Source organism: Rhineura floridana, chromosome 6 (genome assembly GCF_030035675.1).
Source record: "Rhineura floridana isolate rRhiFlo1 chromosome 6, rRhiFlo1.hap2, whole genome shotgun sequence".
In the NCBI taxonomy this organism is placed as follows: Eukaryota; Metazoa; Chordata; class Lepidosauria; order Squamata; family Rhineuridae; genus Rhineura; species Rhineura floridana.
This window is the reverse complement of record NC_084485.1, coordinates 98,674,409-98,687,362: the sequence shown is the minus strand read 5'-3', so window position 1 is coordinate 98,687,362 and position 12,954 is coordinate 98,674,409. Positions and strand designations below refer to the sequence as shown.

The window sequence follows — 12,954 nt, the reverse complement described above, 5'->3', positions numbered from 1 at the left end:
ATTTGGGCCGACACTCAGCTAAGACCACTGGAAGTGGTTCAGTCCAAATTCCTTAGACAATTTTATTCTTTTCCATGCTGTGCTCCTAATGCTTTATTGAGAATGGAAGCTGGTCTTCCCTCTATTACTATGCAGTCCTGGCTGAGGACATTCAATTACTGGTTGCAGCAAAATTTATCTCCTACTGGTCTGACCTCTCGAGTCCTGTCTGACTCTCATGAGAGCAGGTGGATGAAGGCTGTCATGTCAAGGCTTTGCTCCTATGGTTTATCTCCACACCAATTATTAACCCTAGGCACTAGTAAAGAAAGAGCTCTAATTAAACAGTGTCTTTATGACATCGAACAGCAAAGCAATTTAGCCGCAGTAAGAAAATTCTGCCCATGGTACAACAGCTTCCCATTCAGTTATCTTAACACCTCTGCTCCTTACCTACAAAATCTAACAATCCTTAAGTATAGAAGAGCTTTTACGAGAGCAAGATTAAACATACTACCATCAGCTGTCCTAGAAGGGCGTTTCAAAAGAATTCCATTGCAAAATCGTTGATGCCCTTGCGGAGATGGCAATGTTAAAACATAGTCTATACTTGACAAGTAGTGAGCTGCAGCATTCTTGACTAGCTGTGAAATCAGAGGAGTCTTCAAAGATAGACCCACATGTGTTACAATGATACAAGTAGCTGCTGAAGCATGGATGATAGAAACCAGATCCTTGCCATAGAGAAGCAGATGCAGGGTGCTTACCAGTTAAAGTTGGTGAAAGGTGCCACAGCCGCTATCTGGCAAGGAGGATCTAGGAGAACCCTTATACATACTAGCATTCATGAGGGGTATAACCTGCTCAATGAAGACTGAACTGACAACTTTCCAGATTTAAGCTGTCCTATCATTGTAACTTCTATCTTGTCCTGATTAGTCTTCAAATTCTTGATCCTCATCCAGTCCATAGTAATTCTGTTACTGATTCCTAGTCACTCTTTTGATGAAAAAGAGAGATGAAATAAAATGAAAAGAAGTGTGTCATCATCAGCATATCAATTTAAGTATACTATAAGTTGCTCCACTGACGAGCAGGAACCTTGCAGCACCCTAGAGGACAAAGGTCAGGAGTCAGAGCAGCAATCCCTGAATGCTGGCTTCTGGCACTAACCCATCAGATAGGATTGGCCCACACTCACATCCATCTTGGAGGATACAGAAGATTGTGTATCAGAAGATGTAGATCATTAGTGCAAATCAAACCCTGCCCAGATGTAGATCATCAGTGCAAATCAAACCCTGCCCTGAACTCCAACTAGAATGGGCCTAGAAAATCCATCTCCTCCAAGTCCTGAGATTGTCTTACCACAACCTGTTCCATCACCTTGCCCTCCCAAGGGAAATTTGAAACTGATCTATAGTTGAAAAAATCACCTGTGTCAAGTGAGTGCTTCTTCAAAAGCTGAGAAATCACTAAAAAATCAGGCCCTCCAATGATCCATGGTTGGCAAAACATATTTCTTGGTATACAAAAGCATCAAATCTTATAGGTGGAGATCCAGAGTGCATGGGGATGCTATTGCTGACTCTAGCAAGAGTGCAAATTGAAAAGAGTCCAGTCTAGATGACACAGATTCTATAGAACATGACTTCTTTAAACAGCCAATTATGTAGCTATGATATGCTGATACAGTGTTATAGATCTGCTCCCGCAGGTTGACTGATTAAAAGAATTCTCAAGTTACTAGTTAAAGGAAGAAGCCATGTTCCATTTATCCAGTGATTCTGAAGGTCTACTACAGCCTTTCCCAACCAGTGTGCCTCCAGATGTTGTTGGACCACAACTGCCATCTTTCCTGACCATTGGCAATGCTGGCTGAGACTGATGGGAGTTGTGGTCCAGCAACATCTGGAGGCACACTGGTTGGGAAAGGCTGGTCTACTACTATGGTTCCTAAACACTATAGTCTTTAGTCCTTGACTCAATAACCAATCATTGTTTAAAGTTCATAGTTAAGAGTGTGATACAAGGCAGATGCATGCCTTTGGATAGTTTAGTGCAAGATAACTCAGCTTTCTTTTTTTTGAGGATGATTAATAAGCTGAGCTATTCCTTCTATGAATATGGGTTTTCCATAACATAGCTGTTCAACACTTAAATCCCAAATGTGAAATGTTGCTATGATACTGGTGGGTGAGCAGCAATAAGAACAAATTATTGTAGTTTAGTAATCCAGGCTGATGATTCCAGTTGAGAATGTCCAGACATAATTTCTGTTAGCATATTTAGAGCTCTGAAGATATCTAAATCTGTTTACCCCCTTGACATCAAAGGCTTTCTTCTTAATAACTTCAGAAATGAATTCATGTGAACCTACCCTGCAAACATGTAATTCATATCCATGCAAGTTTTTCTAAGGTTCTTTCATGTCCACCTCATGTGAGTTCTCTGTTTATTATTGATAGTAATATGCCACAATTTGATATGTAAATGGAATGCCTACATGGATGGCCGTCCACATTCATTTCTGAGTGTGTGTTGGGGGTGGTCAGAGCTTTTGTTCACATTGAACAGAATGTCCACATTTCCATTTGAGGATAGGAGAACCCTGATCAGTCTGCTCCATGCTCACATCAGAGTATTACACCCCTAGGCAAACTCTAAATCTTTGAATTAATATTAATAACATAATTATTTTACAGAGCTGCACTTTCCAGAGCAGCTTAAGCAAAGAAGGCATGTCTGTGTCCCAATGGAGTTTGCAGTTTACATGCTAACAGCAGGGGAAGTATAAGGAAGCAAAGAAAGGGAGAAACAAGATAATTAATTAATATCTATTAATTAAAATATTCATAAATCTGCCCTCTAAGGATAGGACACACTAATCATTAAAGCAACAAATCCAACTAAACATCAACAGTGGATAAACAATAAAATGATAAATAATCTTAAAATACAAGCACCGGTCATTACAAATTAAGCAGTGAAATGAACAATTATTAAAAGCTTGAGTACATGAGCAGTTTTTAACCTAGCATCAGAACGACAAGGTTAGTGCATTTAGTAAAATAACTTACAAAATGCATAATATTTGTTTAATATACAAATGACTCTTGAGCTATGGGATGCCACAGAGGACTGTACTGTCTCCAGTGCTATTTAACATCTACATGAAGCCACTGGAAGTGGTCATTAGGAGATTTAAAGCAAGGTATTATCAGCACCCAACTCTATTTCTCTGTAACACCTGCACTGGGAATGGCTGAGAACGCCGTGGACCAGTGTTTGGATGCAGTGGAGGGCTGGATGAGGGCTAATCAACTCTGTCTGAATGTTGGAAAGACAGAGGCCTTGTGGGCAAGTGGTTTCCTGAATTGAGGAAGTCAGTAAGCTGCCTGCCCTGGATGAGGTAGCAGGTGTGTAGTTTGGATCCAGCTCTTGTCACTGTAGACACAGGTGTCCTCCGCGGCTGGGAGTGCCTTTTACCAACACCATTTGGTAAGACAGCTATGGCTGTGCCTGGATTGGTATAGATTGACCACAGTTGTCCATCTTTTGGTAATCTCATGGTAATTGCTCTATGTGGTGTTACTCTTGAGGTTGGTCTGGAGGCTGCAGCTGTTGTTGAATGCTGCAGTTAGGTTGCTTATGGGGGCAAACTACCACCAGCATATAACACCTTCTTGTGGGATTTGCACTGGCTGTCAATCTGCTACCAGACCAAGTTCAGGGTTTGGTACTAACATATAAGACCCTATACAGCTCAGGACCAGGTTACCAGAGAGGCCACCTTAACCTTTTTATACCCAGTAGGTTACTGTGAGCTTCTCCTGCAAGTTCCAAAGATATCAGAAGCTCACTTCACAGTAATTCAGAGCAGGGCTCTCAGTGTGGCTGCCCCATTCTCTAGAATAGCATTCCTGTTGAGATAAAACAGATGCCCAGTATCTGCACTTTCCAGAAACAATTAAAGACATTTTTGATCTGACAGGATATCCCAGGTGGATGAATGAGTGTCTGCCAGGGATGTCTGTTTTGTTTTGTTGCTAAATATATGTAGGTTTTGTGTCTCTGTTTAATTTTTTTAATGTCTTTATTGTACATTGCCTTGAGATGCTTGTGTAGAAGGCAAATTATTGTTATTACTTTGCAAAAATGTGCTTATTAGGCAAAATTGCATACAAATATATATATATTAAGAGAAATGTGCACTAAAATACTGATTAATGTTCATGACAACTTTTTTAAAAAAAACGTTGCAAACTGATATGCAAATATGGAGAATTGAACATAAGATTGCAAAAATGAGAAACCAAAATTGACAGATTTGCCCATCCCTAGCCATAGCTGTATATTTATGTTTTAATCCACAGGAAATGTTTAAATTCTTTGCACAAGAAGATAAAGGGTGCAAATATTTCAGGCGCATCTTCCAGCCTCATTTTCCTTATTGCATCAGCCAGTTTGTGCTTTTGTGCAGCCCATTGGCCGTCAAGCCATCCTTATTTAATTTGCTCAAGTGAATGAAAGCATTCTTCTGCTATCTCATCAAAGATTTCAAAAGGATCAGATTGAAATGTTAACAGAAGCATAACATCTTTGGAGAGACATTTAAAAGATATTAATGTGTTCATGGGCGTTCCCATTCAAATGCAATCTTTTATCTCCTTGAACAACCATGACATCAGAAGTGAGGGCAATGGTCCAATGTGGGGGAGGGGAGATATTGGCACATGATCACTCTCTGGTCTAGTAAGCGCTTTAACAGTGCAATCCTATATATCTCTACTCAGAAGAATGCCCCACTGAGTTCAATGGGTCTTACCGCCAGGTATCAGATTGCAACCTAAAGCTTAAAAAGTGTGAAGTTTCTAATTGTAAAAGGGTCATATAATCGATCGTACATTTACCCTTTGGACCAATAAATGTAAACAGATCATTTTCAGGATCTCTTTAATTTCTTTTATAGATATACAAATAGGATTTGGAAACAAGGACAAATAGAGACTGACTTGTTCTATTAATGCCAGAATCTTGGGAGGTCCTAAAGAGCCCTAACGCTTCACCTATATATACAATTCCTTCGCTGTATCCTGGCATTTGTATCACTAGCTGTTAGAATGAAAGGACTAGTGTACCATTCAAATCTATTCCCTAGTGCCAAAATGTATCAGTTCACACTGAATTATCCCAACATCAAGATCTTTGGTGGACAGATCTTTGGACAGATGAGGTGTGTCTGTCTCCATCACATTAACTTTTAGGAGGAATTTGAAAATACTTCTATTTACCCAGGCATTTGGTGGTTGAAGACTGTTCCTGGCAACTAGAAGAACACTGATGAAATAATATTTTTAATCTGTGTTTTGGAATTTTTAACTGTGTTTTACAGTTTTTAACTGTATTTTAGAATATTTTAATTGTAATTGTTTGTTGAAATGGTTTAATTGTTTTAAGTATGTTTTTTTTTTTCTTGTTAAATTGTTTTGTTTGCTATCCTGAGATCCTTTGGGAGGAAGGACAGGATCTAAATTCTAACAACAACAAAGAAAAAAAGGTTATAGTATCTAAGAACAAGTTCACCTGTAAGGTTAATATATAATTATTACCACCTATCTCTGGCTTCCTTAAACTAGTGCCCAAGGGCACTCAGACATCTGCAGAAATCTATCAGGGCAGCCATGGGGCTCTCTCTGCACCTCTCCATGCTGGATTATGGATTCTGGTAACTTCTAGGTTGGATTACTGTAATGCGCTCTACGTTGGGCTGCCCCTGAAGACAGTTCGGAAACTTCAGCTAGTGCAAAATGCAGCAGCCAGACTGCTGACAAGGACCAGCCGGTCAGCACATATAACTCCTGTTCTGGCCCATTTGCACTGGCTACCCATCTGTTTCCGAGCCAGATTCAAGGTGCTGGTCATGACCTATAAAGCCTTACATGGCGTGGGACCGCAATATCTTGTGGAATGCCTCTCCCACTATGAACCTACCCGGTCACTTCGCTCAGCAGCTAAAGCCCTCCTCCGGGTACCAACACATCAGGAAGCCCGGAGGACAGTTACACGATCTAGGGCCTTTTCTGTAGTGGCCCCTGAATTGTGGAATAGCCTCCCCGAAGAAATGCGCCTGGCGCCTACGCTGCTATCTTTTCGGCGCCAGGTTAAGACCTGGCTATGCTCCCAGGCATTTTAATATGTTTATTTTTATATTTCTGTGGTTTCTGTTTGTGTTTATTATTGTTCGGCTGTTTTTATTATGATATTTTGTATTTTAATCCTTTTGTACACCGCCCAGAGAGCTATTCGCTATGGGCTGTTTAAAAATGAAACAAATAAAATAAAATAAAAAATAAATAAATTATAATAGTGGTGTCCAAGCCAGTTCTTCTTGCTCCGCCTTCCTCCCATTCTGCCTTGATGCCAACAGAAGACCGCTGTCATTATTGGATGCCAGCATAGGAATATGCAGGATGTGCATTGTCCCAGGCTCTTGTAGGATGGCTTTAAGGTATCGGTATTTGACATGCCCCTCTATGGTGCATTTGATAAATGACAGCATTTAAATAGACATTTTTCCTTTCCTTCTTGGTAGTGCTTTGACAGTATTCTGTGATGGAAGGAATGAAAACACTTAAAATATTTTAACTCTGCATCAAGAATAACATTAGTTATTCTGCTGACCTGATTGCTCCTAAAAATATTTATATTTTAATATTCTTCCCTCAAATTCCACCTTATTTGCAATTTCTGAACATCTGTTTACATTCAGGTTCCTTTGAAATCATCCAAGATGCTATTCAGTTCTGTGACTCTTAATTTAAATGATATCCTTTTCTATAAAATGTCTGGTTTTGCTTTTCATATGAACCCAATCTCACCCAAGTAGGGGAGGTCAAGTTGAAAATAAATAGACCTTTTCAAAGAAAAAAAAATATGCCTCAAATGTTCATTTCCCTTTATACTGGTTGGGAACCTTGACCAATCCTGAATAATTCACAGCTTTGCAGTTCATAATTCATCCATTCATGACTTGGCAATTCATTATATTGATGTTTACATAACTAACTAGTTATGTAAACAGTGCCCAGTACCTTACACACTTAAATATTCAAATAAAATAACAATTGCAAACTGCAAATTTTAAATTAAGTGGCCATATGTAACCACTCTGATAGCTGAATGCTGGAAATCTGGCAGACAAGAGAGGCTTATAAATACATGCAAGCAGAATTCTAAATAATTTAATACACAAAATATTTTGACATATTCATAATAATATGGTATTTATTAAAATATGCCAATCTTTCTTTTGCACAGTGCCCTAATATTGCTAAGAGGATCTGATGAATGACTTGAAATCACGTAAGAGCTATGTATATAGCTAAGCTGAACTAGATATCCATCAGAATGAAATGATGGAATGATGGAAAGTAGTAGCATGTGACTGTAGGCTGCAGGGGGGGAGTGCTGGTTTTTAGATGTTCCTGCATGGGGGTCTTGCATCCAGAGTTAAGAAGTGGGGCTTTTTTAAAGCACTATATTTTATTCACTGTATCAGTGGTTCCCAAACTTTTTTCCCCATGGACGACTTGAAAATTGCTGGTCTTGGTGGACCACTTAATGATTTTCTGTCGGCTGTAGCAATTGTAATGCACTGTGCTAAATGCTCTAGAATTTGAATTGTATTTTGGTTGCTTCTTTTATTTCTTTTATTGTGTTTTATTTTATTGTATTCCATAGAATTCAAACTGTAATACAATAAAATCCAATATAAGAAATAAAAGAAGCAATCAAAATGCAATTAAAAATCAGTATGAATATTTAATGAGGACATGCTCCAGACCACTTGAATGAAGCTCGTAGATCACTGCTGGCCCATGAACCACAGTTTGAGAATCCCTGCTCTACGTTTTCATTCTCTTTTTAAAAATGCAATTGACTTTTTGAAGTTTGGGAATGGTAAGATAGCATTCTAACTCAAATAAACAGAAAGAGCTTTTCACATTTAGGGTTGTAGCCCAAGCATATTTTCCAGACACATTCTATTATTTTTGGAGTTGCTAGGATATTGGTATCCATCTGTAAAATAGTTCATATTGTATATTCTGCGCAAAGAAAAGCTATATCTTATTTAAAGAAGAGACTCAGTCAGGAAGCTGCCATAACTTGCCATAAGCATTCAGATGAATAAGCTTCTTACTCAGGCTATGCTGCCATGGAGACAGTTGTGCTGCGTCTGTTAGAGGTTTTCTAAACAAGCCCACATCTAAAAATTACAAAGCTGTACATTCGTTTTTGCATTTTCCAGGATTCTTCAATGGTGTCAGTATTTTAAAGAGAGAGAAAGGGAGGGAGCAGGAGATTTTACTGAAAGAGGGCAGAACTCCTATTCTGTGGAAGTGATTCAGGATTACTTTGTAGACTTATAAAAAAATTTTTTTGCAACCAATAGTTTACATACACTAAAATGTATGGGTCAGCTGCCCAGTGAATTCTGGGTTCTATTCTACTTCAAATTCCGATCGCTCAAACTGCCTGGCAATTAAGGAATTAAATGGGAAATAAATTAGCTGATGTCTTAGAAATGCCATTTAGTGGTATCAAGTCATTCCTGGCAGTTGTGTCCTGCTATGATTGTTTTGTTTGAAGGGAAAGAACAAGTGCAAACTCCTGGATAACTTAATCAGCTCCTATTGATGTAGCTTTGATACCCTAAATTCCATTTGGTTGTTGGTTGTCTCTAGAATATGGCTTGACTGCTGTGTTCAGAATATTCAGTTATCTGTGGTTCTTTCTCCAATAGGACTGATGCTTATGTACATGCATGACGACACAGAAAGCCTAGAGGATAGTTTCACCATTCAGCTGACAGATGGCAAGCATACAGTCCAAGGGACACTTTATATCTACATCATGCCAGTCAATGATGAAATCCCTCATCTTTCCAGGTTTGCTGAAGTGACATTCTATACAAAGTGACTTTAGGAGAGGTGGGGAAAGCATTTTATTTCTCTTCGATTGTTAACATGCTTGATGAATTGTTTATTGGCAAGAGGATGGGTGCTTTGCTTGTCTCTTGACAACTGCAATTCTTTTCATTCTCATATCTTACAAAATTATGATCGTTCGATATTACTGTTAAGATCAGGGTGCTGAAATTAATTAATCTTCAACAAAGAGTACAAATAGGGAACATCAAAGTTGTGTTTCATGTGCAGTAGGCTGGAGAGACAGCTACAAAGTGAAATGATGTTGTCAGAATGATTTTGATGGAAGAGGTTCAGTATAATTTTAGAAGTACTTTATGCCTCTATTGAAGTGGCTATGCAAGAGGAATCTCTGTCATGTAATGTGTATGGGTGGTATAAGTAGAAAGCACATATAAGTCCTTTAGAAGGCATTCAAGGAAATTAATAAATATTTTTAAGAAATCTACTTTTACATCCTATGCTCCAATAATATGTGAAACACGTTAAAATTCAGTTCCTTATGATTGGACTTATTTCTGCTATTTTGTTACTGTTAGCATCAAGTATATAGGGTGTGAAAGGAGCATGAAAGTTAAAACAGGTATGTATCTGTGACTATGTATATAATTTGTTCAAGTGCAGTACAAGGTTTGTGCCAACAGGTTTCTTGTGGCATAAGTTTGTGTAGATTAAAGCCTGCTTCATTAGATGTATGAAAACTTATCATACACAGTAAATCTATTGATCTTTTTATGATGCCACAAAAACCAACCGGTCATTTTTCATGTGATAAACGAACAGAGCCACTCCCTCCGGGAAAGATATTTTACTTGGATACCACCAGCACAGTTCTGATATAATTTTGTACACTTGACTAATTAAATCACATGATAGCATCTTTCTTCCTGAATGCATCATGTTTGTAAAGAGAAAACTCTGTGGATGAAATTGATACAGAAAACCATGACCACATCATCTCCCTATTGTTGAGGTCAAACTGACCAATTGCCTCTAGTCCAGCATACTCATGGTCAGTCTGGCTGATGAACATGTTTGGGAGAACAGTTTGTCCACCTGTCCAAACTCTGCCCACTTGAGCATCTGGGACTTGCAGCCCCAGTTGCTAAACTTAAGCTAGTTTCTTCTCTCTCCCTGCAAACACACACACAGCACACACAGGGGAACTGTCCAAGTTGCACAACTTTTTCAGGGGAGCAATGATGAATGTTTTTGCCCATTCACAGTGAGGGCAGTACTGGATGTGATATGGAAATTAAACTTGTATTGTGTTTGAAAGATGATACTGGATTCTGAATGAGTGGGCCTTTTCCTTTCCTCCTCATGGGCATGTCTCTTTCTGCCTCTCAGGAACACAGGCTTGGAAATTGAGGTTGGTGAGAGTAAAGTTATTTCCAGTGTGTCATTAGAGGTGGAAGACAAAGATTCTTCAAGGAATCAGCTCCATTATGTCATCAACAACAAGCCAAGATATGGACACCTAAAATTAAAGGTAACAATGATTTTCAGTGTTTTATCCCCACCCCCAACATGTGGTGGTCTATATCAGCACCAAACAAAATATAGACATACTTGAAGTATTTCCAGTTCCTGTATTCTGACTTAGTGACTAATACACATACATACATATATACACACATGCTCTCCTGAGACATCTGCTAATGTATATCACTGGGAAAGATCCTAACTCTGGAGCTATTGAGGGGTATTTGAGAGAATACTAATTGGACAACCTACTATTGTATGAAACATGCGCTTCAAACAGGTTCAGAGCTGCTCTGCCATGCATACTTTGGGCCATGCCATTCACCCCCACCCCGGTATATGATGGGCACCATATTTATCTGTAGCAGCCATTATGACAGCTGGGTATGCTCAGAACAATCTCACAGTGAAAAGTGACTCTAAGGACTATTTCACACGTCATATCACATTGCATTGCATTTTTATTAATTTCTTTTACATGGAAAACATCATTTTTGTACCCATAGGTGGCACATGTGATTTTGTGTGTGTGTGTACTAGGGAGCCAACATTGGCAATGGTTCTGTTTTGAATATACATGTAGCAATAAATATTTGGGCTGCTATGTTGAAGTACGAGACCTGTGTGTATGTGAGTATAGCCAAAAAAAACATGTAGAGAGTCAATAATGACACCATACATACACAGTGCCTCTTAGTTAACACATAACAATAGGGCCTGATTGAAGAAAAGCAGTTACGCTGCTCTCACACAACATTTTATTCTGTTATTCCAGTGATTTCTGATCTGGTAATTTGTGCATTTTATTTGATCTTGCACATAACATAAAAGGTGGTTCTGTAATTCTAATGGAATATAATGGAAGTTTAGTGCTCATTTCTGTGATAAATGATTCCAGAAAGAATCCGTCTGCCAGCTTGGGAACCCAGAAAATTGTGGGAGTTTTGCTCTCGCTGCAGCAACTCATGTGAGAGGCATCCAGGCATGCAATGTGTTCCCTCCCTTTAGGTGCACATAATTTTTTTTGCCTGTTGGTTGTTTTTGTTTTTGCCTGACAAAAATTCCGGCTTAGGTAGCAGCTTCCTTTTCCTCCTTTTCCCATACACACACCTGTGTCCAGACACTGACTTATTCAGTGAATTATGGGGGAACTACAATGTGCATGGGTTAGGGACAAAAACAAGACATTATTCATTACAGTATGAAAGACATTTGTGTGAAATGACTTATCTCAGCTGAAATAACCACTGTTCCTTAAGGCAACAGGTGCTGCAGTGTGAAAGGAATGTTAGAAATTGGGACAGAAGCACTACCATTTTAATCTGCAAAACTGACACAGTAAGCCCCATGCGTGAAAGCAGCCTCAGTCTTGTTTCCCTCCCCTTTCTGTTTAATTCTGTCCTCAAAAAGATCCTATACTTTGATATCCAGGCCTGTTTCTCTTTGAGTCAGCTCTCTGCAGCTACAACAAAAAAGCCTTAACTGGCTTATGTATTGGTGTGCCAAACCACTAGGCTATAGTCTTCCTTCTATAATTAAGTAACTTGAGAAATCTGTTGGGACCAATAAATTTTGAGAATGCTTACACAAAACAGAATATAAAGTGGATAGTCTTGCCATCAGAAGCCCATAAAAGTCAATCCCTTTATGTGACACCTCTACAAATGGCATTATGTCATTGCATAACATTAGTAGGAAACTAAGGTTTTTGTGCAAAACCATAAAATGTAATGAGTTTCACGTAATCTACTCAATAAACGGAAAGAGAGAGAGAGACTTTTTAAAAAGTGGACTTCCAGGTTTTTGGCATCCTAAAGCAAGGAAATTTGGAAACTATGTCAAAATAAAGATATGTTTCAGCGGGTGGTTGATGTATTCTTTTTGTTTGGTGGGAACATGTACTTCAGCTGTTTTAACTGTTCAACTAGTGGTCTTAACTGGAGAGAGGGAATACCAAAAGGATCTGAAAATGGAAAATAGTAACAGGGCCAAAAGGTTTTTTTTCCTTAACTGAGCTAAATGCTGTATGTTGTTATAGTTTCTGTGATCCCTATTAAAAATGGAAATGGACTGTCTTCAAGTCGATCCTGACTTACGGTGACCCTATGAATAGGGTTTTCATGGTAAGCGGTATTCAGAGGGGGTTTACCATTGCCTCCCTCTGAGGCTAGTCCTCCCCAGCTGCCTAGGGCCTGCTGAGCTTGCCACAACTCAAGCCAGCCCATTCCTTGTCTGCAACCACCAGCTGGGGGGCAAACTGGGCTCCTTGGGACTATGTAGCTTGCCCACGGCTGCACAGGTGGCAGGGCCCGTAACCCCTGAGCCACTCACTGTGGCGGTGATCTTTAGCTGGCCCTTGACACCCAGGAGACATGAGCGGGGATTTGAATTGACAGACTCTGGACTCTCAGCCAGGCTGTCCTCCCCACTGTGGTAAGGAAGCTAGAATATCCTTGCAGATCCTTTCCCATATACCCATGGAACAAAAACTTGTGACTAG

General features: G+C 39.3%; 1 protein-coding gene across 8 annotated transcripts in view; it reads left to right on the top strand.

Annotated features, from left to right (window-relative positions):
• LOC133387765 (FRAS1-related extracellular matrix protein 1-like) overlaps window positions 1-12,954 on the top strand; it is a 197,706-nt gene that overhangs the window by 92,542 nt on the left and 92,210 nt on the right. For 7 of the 8 annotated variants that reach the window (XR_009763554.1, XR_009763555.1, XM_061633224.1 and 4 more), the window contains 2 exons: window positions 8,786-8,930; window positions 10,320-10,461. Coding sequence is in view for 6 of the 8 variants with exons in the window: in XM_061633224.1 (XP_061489208.1) it covers window positions 8,786-8,930; window positions 10,320-10,461 (287 nt within the window). In the remaining 2 variants the exon portion in view is untranslated. Of the gene's footprint in view, window positions 1-8,785; window positions 8,931-10,319; window positions 10,462-11,713; window positions 11,756-12,954 lie in introns of those variants that run through there. The other variant, XM_061633229.1, reaches the window with a different exon arrangement.